The following is a 25,005-nucleotide window of genomic DNA, read 5'->3' on the forward strand; positions in this document are numbered from 1 at the left end:
GTGCAGGGCCCAAGCACTTGGGCCATCCTCCACTGCACTCCAGAGCCACAGCAGAGAGCTGGAGTGGAAGAGGAGCAACCGGGACAGAATCCGGCGCCCCAACCAGGACTAGAACCCGGTGTGCCTGCGCTGGTGGAGGATTAGCCTAGTGAGCCACGGTGCCGGCCGGCTGATAGTTTGTTATTAAAGCACGAGTTTCATGCTTATAACTAATGCTTAACCCTTAGAGGTAAATTGGCCAGCTCTGCTAGAAAATCCCATTGCTTCCCAAAGCTGCCGATTGGCTTTCCCCGGGATTTTGAGAAGACAAAGGCTACTTCCGCAGTGTCTGGACCCTAGCGCTGGAACCAGCTTTGGGATCAGCTTGAGTGCGTCCACTTGCAGAGAGGCAGCGGTCCTCGGGAAGGAAGGGCCTTGAGGTCTCAGCCCCGTCAGACTGAAACCGAGACCCGGGCTTCCTTCCTGTAGCACGCCACCCGTGCTCCTCTTCTGAAACTAAACTGTGCGGTTTGGGCAGTCTAAGATGCTCTGAGGTGCGGTGACACACAAGATAGGGTTTATAAGCCACTCTCCCGGAAAACATCAAATTTCTGGAAACTTCTTCGTGTCAGGCACTAGTTTAGTAACCAAAGCCAGCATAAGCAGGCTGTGGGTTAAGCTGCACCGCCAGGGCGGTTTGATTCCCTGCAGTTCTGCTCCCTTGCGTCTGCCTCTGCCCGTGTCTGGCGGTGATCTCTCCGTGGGCTCGGGGCTGCGGGGGATGCGCCTCTGGGACGTCTGTTTCCGCACCTCTCTGTGCGCCTTGTGCTGGGGCGTGTTCCAGCTGTTGCTAGGACCCGGTGTTTGTGAACCTGCGCTCCTTCCTTCCAACTTCCTTTCTTGTTCTGGGGTTTCATCTGCCTCAGTTTCCCCATTGGTTCCCCTCGGCCTCCCACCCCCATGTAAAGTCTTCGTCTCTTTTCCTCCGGCACCACGGCTTTCCTCTCCGATTCTTTCCCTCGCTGTAGAAGACGTGGAACAGTGACTGCTCTCTAGTAAGTGATTTGCTGCCTGTTGCATTTGTAGCTCAGAGCCTACTACGTCTCCTGATGGATGCGAAACAAGCAAGTGCTGAGAGGCAACGAAACGTCTCTGTGCCTCTCTGTTCCCATGGTGGAGCAGTGGTGCCGCCAGCAGCAAGGTCGGGGAGCCCTCTTCCCTCCATGTGACGCTCACGCGCGTTTGGCCACAGGGGATCTTGGCAAACATCCTGTCCACTTTCTCAATGCAGAGACGGAGGGGCTGAGCTCCGGTCAGCTTCCACAGCTGACCCCGAGTCAAGTGGCCAGGCCTGGAGCTCCCGGCCTCCGGGTCTGTCTCCCTCTTCTCCACTAAGAGAGCCGCTTCCTCTCCTCTGCGCCATTAGCTCCTCTGGGGAGGGAGCTTCTGACCGGCGCAGCAGCAGCCGCTCGGAAGACACCCGTGTACTCAGAGGGACGGCTGCGACTGAGGGTCACAGCTGTGACTTGCACTGCCTTAAACGGTGAGGAAACCTACTTCCCATCGTGAGATACCTGGACAGGCTGCTTCGGAGGCCCGGTGATGTGACTGACCCCACTGGGGTCGCCCTTGGACGTGAGCAAGCGCCTCCTCTTCAGGATTTAGCCTTCCGGGAGAGACACTAATGGGCCAAGCCTGGGTTGCCCGCCTGTCCCCCACCCCAGCTGCCTGGCTGTCTGCTGGGGCTGCCGCCACCAGCACACAGAACGGTGGCCTTGACAGCAGCTGTGTCTCCTCTCTCGGCTCTGGGAGCTAAGGCGTGAGCCCCAGGTGCAGGCACCCACTCTCCATTCTGCCCTCCAAGGTGCTGTGGCTCGGGCCTCAGGGTGGCCCTTGAGTCCTAAGATCTGAGAAAGCGGCCCTTGACTCCATCCCGAGGGTGAGAACCCTGTCTCCCGAGCAGGGCTTCCCTTCTACCTGCTCAGACCCACGGAGGACAGGGTCCTCCCTTCCTCCAGGAAACCAACAAAAGCCAGGGCTTTGCCACACCCTGAGTGGCTCAGATCAATCAGGTCCCACCTGAGCATATGGAGATGCAGTAGGATCCTGAATAAGGGGCCGGCACTGTGATACGGCAGGGCAGGTTAGGCGGAGTCCCGGCTGCTCCACTTCCCAGCCAGCGTCCCTGCTGAGTCCTCGTGGACAAACACTGCCAGTGCTGAGGATTCGCCCAGCCACGAATCCAGAACCTCCGAGCTCAGCGAGGCCCCTGGCGTTGCTTGACAAGCCTTTTCCCGTGGTTGGGAACCTCGGTGACCCCTTCACATAGGAGCAGTCGCCCCTTTCCCATTCACCACAACGACTGCCCTGCATCTTCTCTAGGGCCCAGGTCCTTCCTGACCACATCCTTCACCCGTTCTTTCTCCAGCAGTGCAGACCCCCCACCCCCAACCCCAGTCAGGGAGATCAGGGCTGTCAGATATAAACTGCTCTACTTACTCAGTATCTCAGAATGGACTCGCGTGTGCATCTCACCCTGTCCCCCATGCCATCAGCTCCGAGGGAGAGGTAACTGGTTCAGAAGCAGCTCTTGTTATACCCAGTTCGATTGTCCCCAAAGACCACCAAGGAGCCGATACCGCTGTAAAACACATGAGAGTTTTATTACAGGTCCGGGCCTGGGCTCTCAACTATCACCGATGCAGTGGATTTGAATTGAGAGCCCCGACTCTTGAGTTAACAGGGTTTTTATAGGGTTTTTAGAGGCATTCTATACGTTACAGTACCATTTAGCAAATCATCTCATTCCGTGGGAAATTCAAAGAACCTCTCTTGGAACTGATTAGTGCATCCAGTGGCGGGCATGGGCCTAGTAAAGGTGGTTGGATGGCTTTGGGGCTGATGTCTTTTAAATTGATTGGCTGAAGTACAGGGTCCGAGCTGCTGGGGTGTAGTGCCAAACCGTAGGGTCTTGGGAAGTTATCAGTCACCTTAATTGCCTTGAGAAGACACCAGGAACTCTAAGTATTTCTCTGTTATCTGCTAATTGGCTGTTGCTAGGAGAGTTTATTGGAAGGGGAGTTCATTGATTTATTTTTAGGAGCTTCTGGCTCAGGGTTCAGGGCCTGGTCAAGGCTGAGTTACAAGATGGAGGCCTCTTTTAAAATAGTTGCACCTTGATCCAGGCTCAGGTCTCTCACTCCCCACCCTGTTCTGTTCCAGTCTCTCCAGGAGTCACACTTACTTCGCCAGGACTCTCCCTGGCAGGCATCCAGCTTCTCCCGTTCTGTTGTCTTCTTCCCGAGGACATAGAAACACATTCCAGCTTCACCTCCGTTACAACGAGCTCTGTTTCCTTGGTCCCCTTCAGTTACCACCCTTGCTTTGCCATTTTTTTTTTTTTTTTTTTACAGGCAGAGTGGACAGTGAGAGAGAGAGAGACAGAGAGAAAGGTCTTCCTTTTGCCGTTGGTTCACCCTCCAATGGCCACCGCTGCAGCCGGCGCACCGCGCTGATCCTGGCAGGAGCCAGGAGCCAGGTGCTTTTCCTGGTCTCCCATGGGGTGCAGGGCCCAAGCACCTGGGCCATCTTCCACTGCACTCCCTGGCCATAGCAGAGAGCTGGCCTGGAAGAGGGGCAACCGGGACAGAATCCGGCGCCCCAACCGGGACTAGAACCCGGTGTGCCGGCGCCGCAAGGTGGAGGATTAGCCTATTGAGCCACGGCGCCGGCCTGCTTTGCCATTCTTAACGTGTGGCTTGTGACCCTCAGTTGTAAGGAACTGCATCACGATCAGACGTCTGGAGCAAGGGGGTTTCTTGGCTGGAGACGAGACAGGTCAGCCCCTGCAGCTGCGGTGCCGACTGGAGTCTCAAGCACCTCCCGTCCTCCCACGCGACCTCCCGTCCTCCCACGCGGATCTTCTTTCCAAGCAAGCAGGTGTCGCTTCCTGAGGATTCAGAAGAGACGCTGGTGGGCCAGGCCTAGTCCCAGGGCTGCCCGCCAGCTGCCTGTCGATCTTCTGGGGCGGCCACAATAAATGGCACAGAATGAGTGGCTTTAGCAACAGACATTTCTGTGCTCACGATTCTGGAAGCCTAAGTCTGAGATCAAGCTGCTGGCGGGGCTGCTTCTCTGAGGCCTCTCGCCCTGGCTTGCAGATGCTCATCCTCTTTCTGTGCTTATCTGTATCCTAAAGTCCATAGGTGTTAGGTAGGAAGTCAGAAATGAGCTTATGTGTGTGTGACAAAGGCCTAAGGAGTTGACATCTAGGTCCGGCACCCGCATCTCAAAGTCATCCCAATAACCTTCCAGGTGCAGCCCAGTATCTGCACTTCAAACATCCTGTCTCTCCCACACAATAACCATCCTTCCTCTAAGGCCAGGCAATGCCAGCCAGGCTTGTCCCCTGTCTGATTACTTCAGGGGGGAAACTCAGAAAGGAATTTTTCGTGTTTACATCCAAAAAGTCCTTTGTTCCAGGAGGAGAAGAGGCGGGAAGGCAAGGCCCATCCTCTTAAAAACCCTGGCCTCAACTGGACTGTGCGCTCAGCCCTCTGCCTCCCTGCTGAGCCGCCCGCCTGGCCTGCCCAGGTGTAATCTCTCCACTCAACCATGTAACCTCGCTCTCCCCCAGTCCGAGTGACTGGGCACTCTCTCCCAGGTTCTATCTGGAGAGGAGCCCATCTGTTCTTACGGATGTCCCTTCCCTAATAAACCTTGCTATTTTGCTTTCCACTACTCTCTATCTCATGCCTGAATTCTTTCTTGTGCAAAGACAAGAACCCTCGCTTTCTCAGGTAACACTAGCAAGGAGAGGGGAGTGGACAGCTGGGAGAAATGTCCCCTCCTCCCCCACAGTGGAGGTTCTGCACAGGAGTGGCAGCTCACCGAAACACTTCATTTCTTCTCAGTCTTCAACCCCAAGAGATCACACTTCTGTCACCCAAACCTGTAATTGGATGGCAGCTGAGGCAGGCCAGGCAGAGCTCCGTACAGTGCCCGTGGCCACATGGAAGGCACTTTCTTGAGCAGGTTTCTACAAACGCTGGTGCTGTTGGCAAAGCCCTCCTTGAGGATGGGCCCTCCGCGAGCTTCCCTGTTCTTTCTCTGGCTCCTCCTGCCCAAACCCCCTGGCCAGTTGTTCCTCCTTTGCACGCTCTGTGAAGCAGCCTGTGCTTACCTCTGCTTCTCCTCCACTCAGGCCTTCCTGCCGTTCCTGCTCCACACTCTCAGAGTTGGAGAAACTGCATCCATGGCGTGTCTCAACAGAGGACCCAGGCCTGGGTAGATCCACGTGGAGCTTTCTCAATGAGTAGGCACCTGCTATGTGTATTTGCAACTTTTCTTAAAAGAAGAACTAAAGCTTTCAACACAAGTGTTGTGTGTGTGTTTTTTTTAAAGATTTATTTATTTATTTATTTACACAGAGAGATAAGGAGAGGCAAAGACAAAGAAGAGTCTCCCATCTGCTGGTTCACTCCCCAAATGGCCACAACAGCCAGAGCTGGACCGATCCGAAGCCAGGAGCCAGGAGTCTTTTCTGGGTCTCCTACATGGGTGCAGGGGCCCAAGGACTTGGGCCATCTTCCACTGCTTTCCAAAGCCATTAGCAGAGAGCTGGATCGGAAGTTGAGCAGCCGGGAGTAGAAACGGCGCCCATATGGGATGCCGCACTGCAGGCGGCAGCTTTACCCACTATGCCACAGCGCCGGCCCACAAGTGTTGTTTTTAAGATTCATTTATTTTCAGTTATCTGAAAGGCAGAGCAACAGAGGGAGAGCCCAATCCACGGACGCACCCCTCGAAATGGCCACAACAGTGAGGTCTGGCCCAGGCCAAGGCCAGGAACCAGGAGCTCCATCTGGGTCTCCCACATGGGTGGCAGGGACCGTAGTACCTGGGCCATTGTCCTCGGCCTCCCCCAGACTCATTTGCAGGAGAGCTGGTTCAGATGGGGCGGGGCTAGGACTCAGACCTGCACTATGGGAAGTGGCAGCTTAACCAGTGCCGGGCCCCTTCAGAGTTCCAAGCATTTGCCACGTTGGGGTCCCCTACACTGTGTCTTCAGTCCCGCCGCCCTGTCGTCTGAGTTCCCGGGCCGCGTGTCTGGACGCCTGCTTGGCACCTTCCCCTGAGGTCTCCACGACCAACCGAACTCAACCGCGCCCAAGGCTGAGGTCATTACCTCCTCCCCGAGTGTGCCCCCGTGAGCAGAGGGGCGGAGGGTGACTCAGAGGCTGTGCCACTGTTTCTCTCTCTCTGCCTGGGTCACTTCCCCTTCCAATCTGATGCATCCCCGGCACTGCATTGGGGGCCACAGGCAGAAGCTGAGTCAGAGCAGGAAATGAAGCCTCGGAGAAGGAAAACGAAAGGGGACGGCCGCCTCGCACCCCGCGTCACGGGGCTGAAACCACTTGCGGAACTGGGAAGAACTGAGAGAGCTGAGGGACGCCCCCGCCCGGCTCAGCGATCGCCCGCAGCCCCGGAGGGGCCTCTGCTGTTGCAGTTTCCCGAGGAAGCAGCTGAGGCACTTGAGCAAGGAGCCTGAGGCTTGCGTTACTGCTCTGGCCTTGCTCGCTCCCGGCCATGTTTGCGGCTGCTCTCGGCGGGGGGCCGTCCCGCATCTAAGGCAGGAAGATGGTGGCCACAAAGAAGGCGAACACGTCCCCGGCGTTGATCAGCTCCGGGCTCGGCATGTTGTGGAAAGGGGAGATCACGTGCTGGGGCTACGCCGACTCTGAAGATCCTCACCGGAGGGAGAGCGAAGCCGGGCATCCTCGCCACCACCGCCCCCGGGAACTGGAACCACACCACGCCGGGTGGGCCCAAATGGGTGTGAGCGCTGCAGCGGCCATCCCTGTGATGGGGGAGGTGCTGCGGGGTTCACCTGGCTGTCACTGGCCCAGGGATTCTCCCACCCTTAGAAGCCCAACTCAACACACCTGAGAAGTACGCCGTGCGCTTTCTTTTAAAACATAAACCTGGTCAGAGCTTGTTTTTAAAGTTTCCACATACTGGCCCTGGTCTGGATTTTTGCAAGATGTAAAGGAACCACTTGAGAAGCAGTAGGGTGGCCACTGTCCAAGGCCCAGTGGGGGAGGGGTCGCTGCAAGAACAGGTGGGTGGCGTGGATGGATGGCGATGGGAAGGAGCATTAACTCCACGCAAGCACGAAACAGGACCAACCAACCCCGAGAAGCAGAGCTTCTGTGATTCGGGGTGGGAAGGGCATGAGTCGGAAGCAGCGGGCAGCTGCGCCTGTGCCAGTCCCTGCCTCCACTCCACGCCCAAGCATCAGGGCCACACCTGTCTGCTCCTCTCCTCCTAGACTTTTCCAAGACAATGACACCTGCCCGGACTCTCAGGAATTCCTGGGAGAGTAGCTCCACCAAGCACAATCACTGGATTGGGGTCTGGGGCCTGGACTGGGGAGGGTGGGGGAGGGTGGGTGCATCAGGGGATGAGAGAGGTCAACAAGCTTCCCACTTCCTGCACCGTTGCTGGTTGGCAGCCCTGGAGCCCTTGGCCACCAGGCCCAAAGACCAGTCGAGGCCCATGGGCCCCTGAGGGGTCTGAGCTAACCTGAGCCGCTGGGGCACAGCACAGCCCTGGGGCCACCGAGGCAAAGGTGAGAGCTGCTGCCCTCGCCTCCCCACCCTGCCCCACCTGTCTGTGCCCCTTTCAGCCTGGCACCAGCGGCTTTGCCCCCTTTGGTCCAGCGCTCGCTCTCTCTCGCTCTCTCTCTCTCTATCAAGGCCCAGCTTTCTTCAGTGTCACACAGAGCAGGTGGAATCCCCTGTGGATTACAGACCCTGGGAAAGGAATCTTTTGCAAGAGACACAGCCAGTGGGCTGAAGATTTAAACACCTCCTTCCTGCCTGCAGGCCGGCCCTGGCTGGGGTGGAGGTGGTTCTGGGCCAGGCAGGAGGGTGAGAAATTCTGAGAAAGGCCCACTGGGCCCCAGCCTGCATCTCAGCTCCAGGCTCTTGCTGCCCACTTCTTGGCACTGGGTGCCCCAAACCCAGCAGAGGGACACAAGCATCCTGATTGCACCTGCTCTGCCAGGTGCCACGTGTCCAGACGGTCAGCTGGACACCCGGGGCAGCAAGGGGGTGCATCCACCCCGGCTGCTCCCCCGGGCTCTTTCTTCCTGTTCCTGCCCTGAGAGAGGCTCGCTTCTCAGAATCTGGAGTCCAGAATCAGATGGGCTTCCTGGAAAAGGAACATGGTGAGTGGCGGACTGGCGGGAGGGGAGGGGCTGTTTCCTTCCTCTTTTCTGGTCCGTGAGTCCCTGCTGTCTGTGTGACTGGCTCACTACAGTGCATCAGCATGGGGCAGCCGCTGCCCCCAGTGGCTCTGCTGCTTCTAGGTAAGTCTTGGTTGCCCCGACTGAGGGAGAAGCTCCAGCTGTCCTGGGTTCAGCATGGACTCCTTTCCATACCGAGGTGGGACCGCCAGCCAGGGACGGGACCTGTACCGTGTCTACCACCGCATTTAGCTTCCAGGACGAACCTGACCCCTGGGGGATGAGAGAGGAGGAACCAGCCGGTTCTGACTGGGGCATAATCAGGGGGTGCAGGGTGAGTGTGAGGCCACTCACCTCCCTCAGGCCTCAGTTTCCCCTGCGGGCACTGAAGAGTGTGGCCAAGGGGGGCTGAGGGCTGGCCTTCCGGGGCCCCTCCGTGAGTTTTCGTTTCCAGCCTTCCCAGGGGCTGGGGTTGAGGTTGTGTCTGTGATTGATCAGGGATCCGTCTGTGTCCTGAATCTGGGAGTTTGCTCAGGGAGCGAGGAGTAGGCAGGGCGCAAGGGTCCTGGTGCAGGTCGGTGCCCAGGGGCAGGCAGCAGCACAAGTGTCCATGAGCGCTCTCTGGGCGCCCAGGGCAGGCGTGAGCGGGGGTCCCAGTTCAGTCCCCACCCGCCGCCCCCGATGGCCGCCGCTGCTCAGGGTCTCATGCGCTCTTCTCTCTTGCAGTCTCAGCTTCCTCGCGGGCTGGTGAGTTTGCTTCATGTCTGGGATTGATCAAGGGAGGCACGTGAGAGCTGGTGGCCACAGGTTGTTGGCAAATGACCATCGCATGGGCAATGGCTGAGGTGGGGCTGGCGGGGACGGTTCCCCCAACATGGTGGGCCTCGTCCCCGGGCTCGTCTGGCCAGTTTTCCTCAAGAGACAGGACAGCCCCAAAGTGGGGCTCCAGGCCAAGACGCTCACAGGCTGAGTCAGTGGCTCTGGCTGAGCTGCCCACGGTGGTTGTGCAACAGGCTCCTTGGGCTTCTCCCGGGGCAGGGCCAGCCGGGCCCCGCCAGCCCCGCGCCCTCACCCCGTGTTCTCCCACCTCTGCAGCAGATGTCCCCAAGGCGCTGGTGCTCCTGGACCCTCCGTGGGCCAGCGTGCTCAAGGATGACCATGTGACTCTCAAGTGCCAGGGGCTTCACCCTGCTGGGGACAACACCACACAGTGGCTGCACAACGGGAGCCTCCTCTCCAGCCAGGCCCCCGCCTACACCATCACAGCTGCCAGGGCTGAAGATGGGGGCGAGTACAGGTGCCAGACGGGCCTGTCCTCGCTCAGCGACCCGGTGCAGCTGCATGTCCATCTCGGTGAGTCTGCGCAGGGAAGAGGGACTGCACTGCTGACAGGGGAGGCGAGCAGCCCTGAAACGCAGGGGAGTCAGGAGCTGATGGAACCAGAGCAAGACGAGGGCATTGCAGACAGAGCAGCCATTCTAGCCGTCCACAGGCCTTCGCAGATGTCCACAGACAGGTCTGGGGCCTTCGCCCCTGCAGGAGTCCCGTCCACACAGCGTGCACACAGGGCAAGGTGCCACCGGAAGTCAGGGCACGGCACTGATGCTGGGGCTGCGACACACAGATCCCTAAGCCACCTCCCAAACCACCCCGAATCCCCTGGTGACGTCTCGCCCCTCCCTGCCCGTCATGCCACACTCAGACGTGCCCTGCAGATAAAGCTGGCCATGTCTCCCCACTCTCAGTGCACGGCTACCATTAAGCATGGAGTGGGAGTCTGTGTGCTCCTAGCAGCATCCAGGCATCAGGTGCGTGGAGGGGAAATATTTGGAGGCAGGGTCTTCCCTGGTATCAGCTTGCAAGCCTGGCTCCCCTTCCATGGCTGCCTCATTTGTGCAACATGTGTGAGTGGAGCAAGCCCGGAGGGAAGGCAGGTGCAGTAGACAGAGGCAGATTTGTAGCCGAGGTTCCGTGAACTGGGCTCATGCAGCTGGGGTGTGTGGCTCCTTTGTCTCTGACCGCCCAGCAGACACGGCCCTCACTCCCCAGAGCTCCAGGAAGGAAGTCAGTGGCCACCTAAGTCCAAATAAAATGGGAAATTGTCAAGAGGCAGCAATAGAGAAATCAAGCCTAGGATTCCTGGGCCTTGAACTCGCTCTAGATCCTGGCTATAGACGTCAGCCCACAGGCTGCAGTAGCCTTGGCCGTGAGCATGACGGTCACCAGGCGACCTCCTGGTCACCCCAGAGGACTCAGTTCTTGGTGTCTCCCTCTGAGAAGCTTTCTGCGCTGGCTCAGGTGCAGTGGCTTTGCTGCACTCTCGCGGGGCTGCAGCCGCTGTCCTCGGCCTGCTGTCACTTACCACAGTGCACTCTGATGACTTCTGAGAAGTGAGTTTCTCTGCAAGACTGTGGATTCCGTGAGGGTGGGGACCACGTGTCTCAGTCATGTGGGCCACCCAGTGTGCACACTGCCTGCACGTTGTGAGTGCTCAATAGAAAGTCGCTGGCCGAGTGTACGCGTGGACATTCACTGAGTCCATGATCAGACTGACTGGAACAGGTGTGGCCCCCAAAGACCACCAGACTACCCTTCAGCCATAGCCTAGCCTCTCTCCTCTGGAAATGTCAGAGATATATACAGCCGTGGCCTTTCTTGGTAATGCTGTATCTTTTTAAATAAAATATTTATTTGAAAGGAAGAGTGACAGAGAGAGACAGACAGAAGACAGATGCAGGCATAGAGAGAGACATAGAGAGTTAGACCCGTTGGTTCATTCCCCAAATGCCTGCAGCAACTTGGGCTAGGCCTGACGCAAGCAAGGATCCAGAGATGGGCCTCCCACCTGTTTGGGCCATCATCTTCTGCCTCCCAGGGCAGGCATGAGCAGGAACTGCATCTGCAGTAGATTCAGCAGTCGCTTCTGGGCCCTCTGATACAGGCCGCACGTGTCCCAAATGGCAGCTTAGCCCATTATGCCACAATGCCTGCAAAAAATGCTGTATTTAGTAAGTAATACAGATTACCTTCTGTTCAGTAAATCTTCCTGCTAGAGAGTCTTCATCAAAACATTTCTACCAGTTTGGTTTAGCGTGAGGCAGAAGACTTTCTAAATTATAGTAAATTTTAGTTGGTCCTTCCTTATTATAAAAGTCATTTGGGTTCAACATAAAAATATATATGAAAATAGGGGCCTGCAGTGGCAACATCCCATATTGGTGCTGGTTCAAGTCCCAGCTGCTCAGCTTCCAACCCAGCTCTCTGTTAATGTGCCTGAGAAAGCAGCAGAGTACGGTCCAAGTACTTGAGGCCCTGCCACCCACAGGGGAGGCCTAGATAGAGTTCCAGGCTCCTGGCTTCCACCTGACCCAGCCCCAACTGTAGTGGCCATTTGGGAACTGAACCAGAAGATTGCAGATTTCTCTCTTTGTTGCTCCCTGTCTCTATGTAACTCTGCCTTTCAAATAAATAAAATTACATATATATATATATATATACACATACATATATATATGGAAGGAAATGGACTTGATTAAAAATATCTGTTTGAAAGGCAGAGGTACAGAGAGGGAGCTCTCCCATCTACCAGTTTGCCTCTCAAATGGCCTCAACAGGTAAAACCAGCAGTCAAGAGTTTCTTCCAGTCTCCCAAGTTACTGCAGGGGCCCAAGGACTTCCGCTGCTTTCCCGGGTGCATGAGCAGGGAGCAGGATTGGAGGTGGAGCAGCTGGGACTTGAACTGGCACCCATATGAGAGACTGTACAGGTGGTGACCTAATCTGTTAGGCCACAGTGCTGGCCTCCTTTATGAATATTCTTTATATTCTACCATTTTCACTGAACATTGTCTCGGGAATGCGTTCTCGTGTCACTGTGTTCAGGTGCCACATCATCTTACATTTCCGGGCCCCTCTTGACCATGACTTCAGGTTCTGAGTCCGACTACTTGGACGGTGGGGGAACAGCTGGCCTGGGGACGTAAGGATTCTCTCCTCTGAAGGCTGTGCTCAGAGATAAGAGGCCCTCGCTGGGGCCTGGATGCTTCAGACACCGCGATTATCGCGGGCACCCCAGCCCCGCCCCCCCATGGTAATACAGCACCTCCTCCAGGGTCCTGCAGCCGCCACCCAGCCACCTTACCCCTGCCTGCTCAGCAGTCTTTCAATAGCTCTACAACTGCCTCTTCCTTCTAAAACCCACCTCTTCTCTAAGGGGCAAATCGGCACTTGCACGGGCAGCGTTCACTGTCTGATCCAGGACCTGCTGTAGTTCCCGGTCCCTGCCATTGCGGGTCCGGGTCCAGCGCGTAGGCAGCCTGCAGAGGGAGACCCCGGCCTCGCTTCTCAGCCACCTCAGCGCTCAGCCCTCTGCGCTCTCCTCACATTCTGACCACGTGGCTGTGTGTCCTCTTCCCCGTTAGATGGAAGGCCTTGGTGGGACGTGCGCGCTGGGGCCCGGCCAGCTTTTCCCCAAAGGGAGCCAGCTGAGCGTGGCCCTGGGGTCCGGCGGTCCGTGTCCCCTTCACAGGAGCTCGCCGTGGAGAGCTGAGGCAAGCGGGTGTCTGTGGTTTCAGGCTGGCTGGTGCTCCAGGCCCCGCGGTGGGTGTTCCAGGAAGGGGAGCCCATTCAGCTGAGGTGCCACAGCTGGAAGAACAATAAGCTGCACAAGGTCACCTATCTCCAGAATGGCAGAGGCCTGAGGTATTTCCATCAAAATTCCGACCTCCACATTCCAGAAGCCACGCGCAACCACAGTGGCTCCTACTTCTGCAGGGGCCTCATCGGGCACCACAACATGTCCTCGGAGACTGTGACCATCACTGTTCAAGGTGAGGACCGCTCAGCCCTAGCGAGCCGGGCCCGTGTGTGGAGCCGGCACTGCCCTCCCCCACCCCCGGGAAGGCAGACTTCTCAGTGTGGGTTCCTCCTGAGACCCTGAGACCGCCAGGGAGGCCGAAGTGCCTGAGGGCGGGGAGGCTTGGCCACTGTGCGTCAGCCTGTTCCTCTCGCATCGCTTAGACGTGTCATCGACTCTGCAGTGGGACAGAGGAGCAGAAGCCACAGCTCCTCCCCTATAAGCACACATGTTCTTGCCACAAGCCATGCTGGGTCCCTATCCTGCTGGCCCATCCCTCCGTGCCCTCCTCAAGGCCCAGCCAAGATGCACCCTGGCAGGAGCCCCTCATCCCCTCGCAGACAGAGTCTGGCTCCACCCTGCCCCTGACTCACCATGGGCCCAAGGGTGGGCCCCCTCATCTGCCTGAGCCTTCTGGGCCTCTCCTGGAGCGGGGCAAGTCGGCCTGCGCTGGGCACCTTTCGCTCTGCACAGTGATGCCAGCTGCACCTCATGACCAGCACGGCGGGCCTGTGCGACGTCGTGGGGTTGCTAATGCTGACTCCACTTACAGGGATGCAACAGAGACGCAGTCAATAAACCAATAATAAAGAAAGAAAGGTGTCTCTAAGGCCATACCAAGAGCTCCAGTGCCTGTGTGTTTAGCCACCAGGAAACATGTAGGAATTGGACAGGCTCCAGAAGCCTACGACAGAGTCCCTCGGGAGACACATCCCATTTTACAGACGACACAGTTATTTGACAACTTCCCAACTGTCACACAAAAGCCAGCTCCAGCCTGACCTGCTGAACACTCCTGTCACCTCCCCACCTGGCAAGCAGAGCTGTGGCCCAGGGTTTGGTGACTGCGCCCGCTCGGGGAGCACTAAGCAGGAGTCAGTAGGAGGAAGCACAGACTTCCCCCAGACATCCCCCCCCCCACTCCCTAGGGCCTGTCTCTTGGCAGGTGTGAGGAAGACCCCCCACTCCCTAGGGCCTGTCTCTTGGCAGGTGTGAGGGAGATACCCTCCCCCACTCCCTAGAGCCTGTCTCTTGGCAGGTGTAAGGAAGATCCCCCCACTCCCTAGGGCCTGTCTCTTGGCAGGTGTAAGGAAGACCCCCCACTCCCTAGAGCCTGTCTCTTGGCAGGTGTAAGGAAGACCCCCCACTCCCTAGGGCCTGTCTATTGTCAGGTGTAAGGATGATGGCCCCTGGTGACCTCACTGATGACTCCACATGTCTGCCTGAACGACTGTCATTGTTCTCATCTCTCTGTACCTCCTCCCAGGTCCAGCAAATCCAGTCATCTCGTCCTCCGTTCTCCCCTGGCACCAGATCGCCTTCTGCCTGGTGATGGGACTCCTGCTTGCAGCAGACACGGGGCTGTACTTCTCCGTGCAGAGAGACCTCCGGAGCTCACAGAGGGCCAGGAAGGAGCACACACTGGGGTGGAGCCTGGGCTCTCAGGACAAGTGACCCCTGACCCTGGGGGAAATGAAAGGGCGGTGGCAGCATCAGAGCTCCGAATGTCCCCCTGAGTTTGCCATGCCCTCATCCCCACCCGGCATCTCTGCCGGCAGGAAGAAGCCCGCAGGGCCCTCCCCAGTGGAAGGAAGAGGCCTGTGATCTCCAAGTGCCAACAGTGATGCCCGGGGGACCCAAATCTCAGAGATTCACAAACCCTCTGTCCAGCCCAACCACTCCCTTGCAGCAAATCAGCTCTGGATGGTGACCCTTTAAATGTGCAGAAGTCGGTGCTGGCCCTGTGGCTCAGTAGGTTAAACCATTGCACACAGTCATCCTGTATGGCCGCACGTTCTAGTCCCAGCTGCTCCTCTTCTGACCCAGCTCTCTGCTATGGCCTGGGAATGCAGTGGAAGATGGATGAAATGCTTGGGCCCCTGCACCTGTGTGGGAGTCCCAGCTCCTGGCTCCTGGCTCTGGATCAGCTCAGCTCTGGCCATTATGGCCATTTGGGGAGTGAGCCAGTGGATGGAAGACCTTTTTCTCTCATTGTCTATAACTCTACCTCTCACATAAATAATAAATAAAATCTTTTAAAAAAATGCATAGACGTTGCTCCTACAAACATGGGTAAGTAAATCAGTGAAGGAATGGTTGCAGTGGAGCCCAAAGCACAGCTGTTGCTGGTTGCTGGTCAGAGACCCCCAGACTCCCTGCAGACAGAGCGTGGGAGCAGCAGGGGACCTCGGCCAGGCAGCAGAAGGCTGAGAAGGAGCAGGGTGGTCCCAGGCAGGCAGACTTCTCTGAGGAGAACAGGGGCCTGGGTGGGGACAGGGGACTGGGGGTGGGGTGGGGGATGGAGAAGAGCACAGCAGCTCGCTGCCCCGCGTTGACCCAAGTGGACAGAGACTTCTCGGTGTCTGGACCGAGAAAGCAGGGCCCGGGAGAGGCACCCAGGAGTGCCGGGGAGGAGCAGGCTCGGGCTGAAGACACTTTTGGGGGGAGATTACAGCGAGGACAGGCAAGGACAACGAAACCAGCTTTCCTGCTTCGGTGTGGAAATCAGGTGCAGCTTGGTTCATGGCACTGATGGCACCAAGGTTCGACCACCAACAGCAAAGGTACTGAGCTCCCCGGAGTTAAGTGACGGCACCACGTCCCTCGGCAGCCAGCTCCCATGGGGGTGGCGGCTGGGGTGGAGAGGCCGTCGTTGCCCACGGAAGAGAGCTTGAGCTCAGCCCCGCTGTTTCCGAAGTCGCAAACAGAGCACTGGGTGATTCCATGAAGCTCTTTGCAGGGTCTTGCCTGCTGCTCTCACCGAGAAGGAAAAAGCCGTGGGAACAAAGCACGAGCAGTCCTCTCTCGCTTTCAGTTCTTGATCAAAATGCCATCAGAGCTTGGCTAGGGTTGATGAGAAGCCCTCTTCCCGCAGCAGCCATTGCCCCACGGGGGGCGTGGATCCGCCAGCACCCTTTCCACAGCTGCCCAGGGGGTGCTGCGGGGGGTGTAGCCGGCGGCGCGGGTGGGCATCCGAGGGGCTCGGAGCACTGGGGCGGGAGGGGGAAGCCGCGGCCAGGCAGGAGGTGGAGGCCTGGGCCCTGGCAGAGCCACAGCCTGACTGCCTGCGTGGTGCGCTATAAAGCAAAGCAATTCGGGGCGATCTGCGACTATTCGGTGAGATTGAGGGCCACACAGGGGCGTTCGGAAACCACGGGCACTCAGCTCACACGTGTTAGTCTAAGCGCTGAAGAGACCAGATGGGCGCAGGCGCCATTCCGTGCAGCAGCTTAACTTCTAGCGGGAAAGACAGGGCCACAGAGGGGGCGCAGGGCAGCGGCTGGAGCTTCGGTCTGGTGGCGAAGGATGCAGAGCAGTTGGCTAGGCCAAAAAGTGGAGAAAGGCCAAGGGTCCCTGGGCCAGGATTTAAAGCCCGAGCCCGGGCAGAAACCAGCGGTTTGGTTCTGTAGGGATCGCAGGGCCAGGGAGGGACGGGAGACAGTCCCGGGGCCCATCAAGAGGGGCACCGCCTCGGCGCCGAGGAAATCATGTGGGGCCCCGCGAGCCGCGGAGGGAGCTTGAAGACCTGAGGTTTGTCTCCCAGGCCTCTCTGGCCGCAGCTAGGAGGGCGGACGCGGAGGAGAGCTGGAGCCAGGGAGGCGGGGAGGCGGGCGCAGCAAGTGCGGCGGCCCCAGCAAGTGCGGCGGCCCCGGGGGAAGCGAGGGTGGGGACGAAGGAGCGCGGTCCCCCGACATCCAGGCGCCGACTCCGGGGGGTGCAGGCAGCGGGGCGCCGCGGGGTAATCCCGGGCTCGCCAACTCGTGCTCAGGTGAGAGCTGCAGGGCAAAGGCGGGCCAGAGCTTTTCAACTTCCTGGTAGCGGCGCCGCCCTCCCTTTCCTGCCTTCATGGTCCTGCAGCCGGCTGGAAGGCGCACTGATGCGAATCAAAACAGTAATTGGGAACCTGAGGGCCGGCCGGCCGAGGTCCCGGCAAGCGCACGGGCAGAGGTCAGAAGTCACAAGTCACAGAGCGGCCGGGCCCCGCCACCAGCGAAGGGCTCATAAAAGAGGTGGGCACGTCCCTGGGTGGGCTCGAACCACCAACCTTTCGGTTAACAGCCGAACGCGCTAACCGATTGCGCCACAGAGACAGGCGGGGGCCGTTGCTGCCGCCAAGTCAGTTCACCGAAAACGCAATTGACGGCGCTGCTTTCGTCTGCGAGTCCTGGGCTCTGCGAGCGCCGCGGAGCCCGCGGGGGCGCGGCTGCTAACCCGAGTGACTCAGGGCTTTTGTCGGCGTCACCGTCCGCTTAGCTCTGCGCCGGCAGCCGGCTTCTACCCAGGAGAGGCCGAGGAAGGGGGAGCAGCAGACGACGAACAAACGAAGCAACTCCGGGAATCCGAAACTGACGGGCTCCGGGGTCCAGGCGCTCAGCTGCTTTCGCTGTTTGAAGATGAACGCCACTAAGCCTTTTGGCTGATCTACATGATTCATGTGTGCATGTGTTCGTGCGTGTTAATTAGCTTATTTGAGAGAAAATCAAAAATGTACTATCGTGGGTCCAGTTTTGTCTGGCAAACGTATCTAAGTCAAGAACAGCGCAGCTGTGGGGTCTTAGCCTCCTGGACAGAACGCAAATGCCTGTAACTTAAGGACCCTGGTAGTCACATATCCAGGTCCCAGTGTCTGACGGCAGAGACCCCTCCCCCTCTAGTTCCTCCCTCCTCAACTAAGGGATCTTCCTCAGAGCTGGGCCCAACAGCCACTCTCCACATTGCCCAAGTCCCAGGGCCCACGCACAGCCTCCTTCCTCTCTGTCTCCACCCCCTGCGCAGTGGGCTCCAGCGCAGGTGCGGGTCAAAGTTTGCAGTGATCCTCAGGGAAGTGAGGATGCATCAGACATGGGTATGCAGGTGCAGTGATTCATACACATGTGTACACGCACACGAGGGAGCCACAAAAAAACTCGTGTACAGATGGAAATAAAAGAGAATTCCAATTAGGAACATGTTGAAGCCCTGGCATATGCTTGCTAATGGCTTTTAAACTGAAATATGGAATTTTATCCTGAGAACTTCTGTGTGAAACAAAAAAATCCTTTCTTTTACAATATTAGGATAGATGATGCTTGTTGTAGCTGTAGTTGTTTCAGTAATTTCTTAAAACAGGAAGCTGCCAAAACAGGAGGGAGGGATTTTGCTCATGTGTGAAGTCCAACTTGAGCTTGACCTCCTTTGTCAGATTAGACACAGAAATAGGACGTTATTACTTTCCAGATTATTCTAAAGACAGACATTTTCTATGCTTCACTTCACGTGTACATAAAAGCAATCTAAAAGAAGGAAGGGAAAAGAGATATTAAGCAGCATTTAGAAAGAGCAAAAGACAAATGCAGGCCAAAAGAAAGCACAAAATGGGGTAGAGAAATAAATCTAAACCACACCGGTTAAAAGTTGAAGCTAATTGTAATCAGTTTTATTCTGCTTAGCAGAGTGATATTAAGATATAAAGAGTCAGAAAGATCACATGGAAAAGAATGGGAAAAGATGCAACTGAAATATTCTAAAAAAGGGGGGGGGTATGGCTAAAAACTATCAGACAGGGATGAAGATGACCACCATATAATAATAAACATGAAACTTAGGATGAACATATAATAATTCTGAATGTCTATATCCAATAAAATCTCATTAAAATGTCAAAGCAGAAATTGTTAGGCAAAAACCAAAATGCACCCTGGTGACCACAGTGAGAGGGTGCCTTGGATTTCTTGCCACACTGGACAAGTCAAGCAGAGAAATGGAAGACATGTATAGCCAGTGCCTATTCTGATTGGTCTGTGCCATGCCTATTAAACCCCTCAAGAAAAGAATCACCTTTGGGGTTCCTCCTTTAGCTCTCCCTTGCACCCCCAAAAGCCAGCCCCCACACCTCTGCTGGCCACAGGAAATTTTAGGCGGCCATTTCTGGGAAAGCCACTCAATGCAACCCATTCTGAAGGCCCTGGACATAGGTCTCCAGGACAGGGCAGTCTAAACTCTGGTCCGTTAGTGGGTGTCCAGTGTCAGCCTGGCCTCTGAAGACTGTGGGGCCTACTAAGAGTCAGTATTACCCTGCAGTCACCCCTGTTTGTGGCTGCTTGTATGCAAACTGCAGCCTCTGTGGGACCTCAGGACTAAAAGTTAGCAATTATAGGGAAAGCAGGCAGGCCACACTGAAGGCATTGGCCAGGTACTGTGGCCTCTGCTGTCACTGCTGGTCCTTCTGGGACAGGACAGAGGCTAGGGGGCCATTGGGAGCAAAAGGGAGGTTTGCATCTAAAGAATGGCTGACGTGTGAGTGAGACTTTTTTAAAAATATTTTTTATTTATTTATTTATTTGAAAAGCAGAGTTATAGGCAGAGAGTGGGAGGGAGGGAGGGAGAGAGAGAGAGAGAATCTTCCATCTGCTGCTTCACTCCCCAAATGGCTACAACAGCCAAGGCTGAGCCAAGCCAAAGCCAGGAGCCACTTCCAGGTTTCCCACGTGGGTGCAGAGACCTGAGCATCCGGGCCATTTTCTGCTGCTTTCCCAGGCACATTAACAGGGAGCTGGACTGGAAATGGAACAGCCAGGACTTGAACCAGCAGCCAAATGGGATGCTGGCGCTGCAGGTGGCAGTTTAACCCTTTGTGTTACAGTGCGGGCACTGGGATAAGACTTTTTTAAAGTCCAGATATCCTGTCACCTCAGGTCTTAACAACATTCATTTAGTAATAGAAAGGATAAACAATACTTGCTCACTGCCAGGCTCCATTCTAAACACACATCACACCTTTTGAGAAATATAATTGTCATGATTATATTACCTGCTTTGCAGGTCAGGAAGTTGAGACAAAGAGAGCCATGCTTGGAACATGGGTAGCACAGCAGAGTTCACAGCTTGTAACCACTACGCTCTGTTGCTTCATCCAGCCTGAATGGGTGGTGCTAACCTAGTTATATATTCAATCCACTAATTAACTTCTGTATAAAAGAGATGGCAAATATATGAAACCTTCAGACAATATTTTAAAGGCTGGAAAATCTGTGAATATAGTTGTTCTTAGTTCAACAGAGGACAAAGGATTCAGCATCATAAACACTACCTTAGGAAAAAATGTCTACTGACTAAGAATATAAGTCACCTAATGACTATGAGTTAATTGAGAATTGGAGGAATGTGGTCCCCAGCAAAAATGGGGCCTTGCCTCTCTCCCAAAGAACTCAGCTCCAACTCCAAATCTCATTCGAGTACATGTGATTGGTGAAACCTAAGTCATGCCCACCCACCATGATCCTAAACAGAAAAAAAAAAAAAAAAAAAAAAAAAAACAAACCCAATTTAAAGAAATAACCTTCCTGCCCCATCCCAACATGGAACCATTAGGGAATGAGGAGACAAAAATTTTTAGAGAATGAGATAGTGGTAGACCACAAATATGAGTATACTGCATAGACTGAGGCAGGGCTGTGTGCACGAACCTGTGCTTAAAAGACAGCCTGTAGCAAGGCGGTAGCAGCAAGGCACATGTTGAGTCCACCTGCCTCCATCCAAAGCCCTGTAGAAAAGCCTCCGACAAGTGCCATAGAGAAATCTTTATACAATCTTAATCACTGGCAATACCCAAGAGAAATCCTGCAATGCCTTGGGTTTCTGACAAGCATGTTGTGACCCAAGGTGAGTCTGGAGACAAAACCATCCTAGAAATCAAAACTATGTGCATCACTCACACAGTTTAATGTCACCAAAGAGGAGCCGGAAATGATGCAAGGGACAGCGGAGCAAAGCGCAAGCCACTGGCTCACAACATCCACCGGCGAGCTTGACGACTTCCGGTTTCACCATTAACTTCTGGTGGATCCAAGGGATGGGACGGGAATCAAGGGGGGAGGGGGGCAGAGTGGGTATTCTGCTTTCTTGTCGAGATGTGGATGTGTAGGTGAGGACCCCCGACCCTGCCACTTGCAATCAGTGACTGAGAAACAGGCTAGTGCATCAGGCGAACCGAGAACCATCAGGTAGGAGTGGGGAGGAGAGTTACAGACTTACTTCATGTCACATCTGAAGCCAATTTCCAATTTAATCAGAGAGATAATGCAATAATAATAATAATAAACAAAAAATCACCATTTTTTTAAAAGTTAAAAACTGATCTGCTATTGAGGTGAGAAAGACTTTTTCCAGGGCTGAACAAGAAAGACACTCTCAGGAAAAATATATGACTACATAAAAACTGAAAACACCAGAACACCAGGTACACTGTGAATAAAAGCAAAAAGCAGTTCTAGTTTCCATTACGGTGGAGTAGCTGGCGTGCACCTAGTGAGAAAAAACAACAAAAGACTCTAGATAAAGCTTTCATAAGAATCTGTTTGAAGGCTGTAGAGCAATCAAATGAGACGGAAAATAAAGAGCATCCAAGCCTTTCAGGTGTCGTTTCTGCGGGCACTCAGGCTGTAGGTCAGCCTGGTTCAAACTTACACAAAAATACCACCTTACGGGTCATAAGCGCCAGGGGAGTGTTGAGAGCTGCCGGGTAGGCTGGAAATTGAAGGAGTAAACCTCAGAAAGGAGAGAGCCACGCAGAAGGAAAACTACCCTGCAAACAAGTCTCTCCCCAAATCCTTGCCTCCTCCCTAAATTGGCAGAGGCTGAGCAGAGATTCTAGGGAGAATGAAGTTAAATTCACAGCAGTGAGGCTAAAAGCTGCTAGGCAGAGATTTTCAGAAACCGCCGCACCAGAGAAGAGTAAAACCCTGGAAACAACACAAATGTTCAAAAACCTGGAGGTTTGTTAAAACAATTACGATGCAGCTGCATAGGAGAGCTCAATGAAATTATGGAAGTTTTAGACCAACATTTGACGTCCCTGGAAACACATTTCTAATTAAGCAGGCTGGAAACCACGTTATTGCACAGGTACCTAAAGCCACAAAATGCACGCCGCCAAGAGTGAGCCCACGTGTAAACCGTGGACTGGGGGCGATGACACGTCCGAGTAGACTCATCAGTTCTAAGAAATGTCCCGCGGTGGTGGGAACAGTGAGCGTGGGAGAGGCTATGCGAAGGGGTAGGTGCTTAGAGGAAATCACTGAACGGACTAGTCCTCACATTATTGCTATGAACTAAAACTGCTTTCAAGTACCACTTTTTGGAAACTACGCAGCATGGTTCCAATTTGGAGCTTAAAAACGACACGGAGTAACACAGTAAAAAGCTCAGTGTCTCCCCGTCGGGGAATCGAACCCCGGTCTCCCGCGTGACAGGCGGGGATACTCACCACTATACTAACAAGGACTACCGCTACCTTTGCGTCCTAATATCTGCTTAGGAAAAGGTATTCCAAATTGCCAGCTCAACTTGGTGCGCTGCACCTCTGCTGTCCAAACCATTACGTTATAACAGAAACATAAAACGAGGTCACATGCAAACTTTAATAACCACATTGCATGGTAAAAAGAAACAGGCAATAATGATTTTAACAATACATCTATTTAACGCACTTTCTCAAAAATAGCAGTCGTATTCCAACCGTAAGCAATTCCAGTATTATTGATAAGATGTATTTTAACCCTGGTCTTCAAACTCTGGTATGTATTTTACACGTGCCGGCAACACACTTTACTTGACACGTTAAATTTTCGTCGGAAAAACTTTAGACTTCCAAATTTATAATGAAATAATGCAGTGTCTTAGATTCACTCTCCAACTTCAAGGGCTTACTAGTTCATGGCCACCCTAGGAACCTCTCAGAGAAAAGGAGCCCGTTTCTGAGGCTGGGATTTAGACAAGAGATTCCCAGAATCCGGAAAATCGCAGGTTCCCCCAGAGCTGGCAGTTTCAAAAGAGAGGGAGGAGGGGAGGAAACAAGGAACTCTTTAGAACCTAGTTGCACCGCGTAAAAACAGCAGGGCAGAGACAGAAGGGCAGAAGCATATCTGGATGTGAGGAGAGAGGCAGCCCTGCAGTTCAGTTTCCGTCACGCACAAAATACTTGGAGCATGTATGTTTGTATCTGCTGCGCGCTCACCAGAAAGCAATTAGCGAAAAGAATTAAAAAAAAAAAAAAAACAAAAACACACTTGCGTTGGCCGGGAATCGAACCCGGGTCAACTGCTTGGAAGGCAGCTATGCTCACCACTATACCACCAACGCCGTTAGTTTCGGTTTCCTACAATTCTGTATATAAGAGAAGTGACAGCTGCGCCTCTACGGTCAGTTCCGTCTCTAAAATGCCGAGGGGGAGCCCGCGGACCTTTCGCCCTGTGAGAACCTGTCGACTTCCCTGGTCAGCCCCGCCAGGACGAGGCGTGGGGCTGCGGAGGCGGAGACCGATCGTGCCGCGAGCCGGAGGCTGGGCTCAGCGCGGAGGCGGGAGAGAAAGGCGAACTTAGCTTCCTCAGCCCCTCAGAGCACGGCGCTCGCGGGGGCCGGCTCCGCGTCTCCGCGTCTCCGCACGCCTCAGCACCGCATCCCCTGCGTGAATTTCGGCGACGGCGATTTGTGGCGGAGGGCTTGAGGGAGACCCAGCCCGGCGTGACTGGACCCCTGTTAGAGAAGAGCAACGCTCGAAGGGGCGCCAGGGAGAACGGAGCTTTACGATTTAAAGTGATGAGGAAGTGGGAAACAAGCAAAACTGTCCGAAACAGCTTTATTTTTCCTGCTTTTCGAGGGAATCCAGGGGGCGCGAACAGTAAATAAATACGAAGCCAAACTCTGACAACTTGCTCTGGCAGTCGATGACAAAAGGAAATAAGGGCAGGAACGTTACCACCTGTCAGGATGGCCGAGCGGTCTAAGGCGCTGCGTTCAGGTCGCAGTCTCCCCTGGAGGCGTGGGTTCGAATCCCACTCCTGACAAAGTAATTTCTTTTGGCTGCCTTTCGCGATTCGATGCCTTGGAAAACCGAAAAAGAGAAATCAACAGACTGAATGCCAATGGCAGGGGAGGATATTAATGGGGAAAAATAAACTCTTGAGCTGGTTGTTTCCCAAGAAAAACAATTTTCAGAGATGATGGCAAAAGTGCCACATTCTGATTTGGGAGGAGGCGGATGTGGAAAAAGACTCGTTGACCTCTTAGCAAGAGGGGTGAGGGTGAAGATGGAAGCCTCTTTAGGTTGACTGCAACTTTAGGTTGCAGTTTGCCAACCACAGCTACATTCTCTGTGACCTTCGGAAAGTCATTTGATCCCTCGGAGCCTTACTCTGCTGCCCATAAGATGTAGAATGGATGCAGAATGGATTGAGATATCCCAGGAACTCGTTAGAAATGCACATCTCAGGTCTCCTGAATCTGCATTTCCACATTTCCGCGTGCACAGGACTGTTCGAGAAGCGCTGGATTATCCAGTTTAGGTGCCCGGGGCCAGGAGGACCTTTCACCTGGAGAAACGCCCTCCCCGTTCATCTCACCGTGACCTTTCACTCACTGTCATTCAAGGGTTTTGCGTAATGTGACACTGTTCTTAGGACAGCGTTCACAAAGTTAAGTTAAATATTGTGTCTAAATTACAGAGGATAATGCATCGGTAAGATGAATATGTAAAAAAGTTAGCTGGACCTCAACCAACTGTTCAAGGTTGACACTGCCGGTGATTATCGTGCCAGTATTCTGTATCCCCTGGTGTAACCTGAGCAACACGAGCCCTTCACCGCCTTGGTTTTCTTTGCCACACCTCTGTCTAATCATGAAAAAAGATCAGACAAACCCAAATCAATCAACAATCAACAAAACACCTGACCAGTTCTCTTCCAGAGTCAGGAAAAATGAGAGAAGACAGAAAAGCTGCCATCAACAGCAGGAAAGGAAGGCATACAGTAAGCGAATGCAACGTGATACTTTGCAACAGAAAAAGGACATTGATGGGAAAAAAAAAAAAAAAAAACAACATTTGAATAAAGTCCAGGGTTAATAGTTTTGTACCACTGTCTGCTTCTTAGGTTTGATAGGTTTTGTCG

General features: G+C 54.6%; 1 protein-coding gene and 3 non-coding genes across 6 annotated transcripts; 2 read left to right on the top strand and 2 right to left on the bottom strand.

Moving 5' to 3' along the window:
* Nucleotides 1-8,245: 8,245 nt before the first annotated feature.
* LOC100337909 (low affinity immunoglobulin gamma Fc region receptor III-A-like) lies at nt 8,246-15,126 on the top strand. Of its 3 annotated transcripts, none has more exons than XM_002715247.5 (5): nt 8,246-8,350; nt 8,954-8,974; nt 9,323-9,580; nt 12,801-13,055; nt 14,349-15,126. In XM_002715247.5, the coding sequence occupies exons 1-5, from the start codon at nt 8,311-8,313 to the stop codon at nt 14,534-14,536; spliced, it is 762 nt and encodes a 253-aa protein (XP_002715293.1). In that variant the 5' UTR covers nt 8,246-8,310; the 3' UTR covers nt 14,537-15,126. The 3 variants fall into 3 exon arrangements, with proteins under 3 accessions (XP_002715293.1, XP_008262395.1, XP_008262397.1); XM_008264173.4 differs by having other exon boundaries at nt 8,248-8,350; nt 9,326-9,580; XM_008264175.4 differs by lacking the exon at nt 8,954-8,974 and having other exon boundaries at nt 8,268-8,350.
* Nucleotides 15,127-17,098: 1,972 nt separating this feature from the next.
* On the bottom strand, nt 17,099-17,172 carry TRNAN-GUU (transfer RNA asparagine (anticodon GUU)). The gene has a single exon. It is a non-coding gene; the product is annotated as a tRNA-Asn (tRNA).
* A 5,956-nt stretch (nt 17,173-23,128) lies between these two features.
* On the bottom strand, nt 23,129-23,200 carry TRNAG-UCC (transfer RNA glycine (anticodon UCC)). Its single transcript has one exon. It is a non-coding gene; the product is annotated as a tRNA-Gly (tRNA).
* Nucleotides 23,201-23,821: 621 nt separating this feature from the next.
* Nucleotides 23,822-23,904, top strand: TRNAL-CAG (transfer RNA leucine (anticodon CAG)). The gene has a single exon. It is a non-coding gene; the product is annotated as a tRNA-Leu (tRNA).
* The last annotated feature ends 1,101 nt before the right edge of the window (nt 23,905-25,005 follow it).

The sequence above is a fragment of the Oryctolagus cuniculus genome, chromosome 7 (genome assembly GCF_964237555.1).
Source record: "Oryctolagus cuniculus chromosome 7, mOryCun1.1, whole genome shotgun sequence".
NCBI lineage: Eukaryota > Metazoa > Chordata > Mammalia > Lagomorpha > Leporidae > Oryctolagus > Oryctolagus cuniculus.

Excerpts from the sequence above, each read along its gene's own strand:
- LOC100337909 (XM_002715247.5), top strand. The coding sequence starts at position 8,311 with ATGGGGCAGCCGCTGCCCCCAGTGGCTCTGCTGCTTCTAG. Across the intron at positions 8,351-8,953 it reads AGTGGCTCTGCTGCTTCTAG|TCTCAGCTTCCTCGCGGGCT; the intron begins GTAAGTCTTGGT and ends TCTCTCTTGCAG. Across the intron at positions 8,975-9,322 it reads CTCAGCTTCCTCGCGGGCTG|CAGATGTCCCCAAGGCGCTG; the intron begins GTGAGTTTGCTT and ends CCACCTCTGCAG.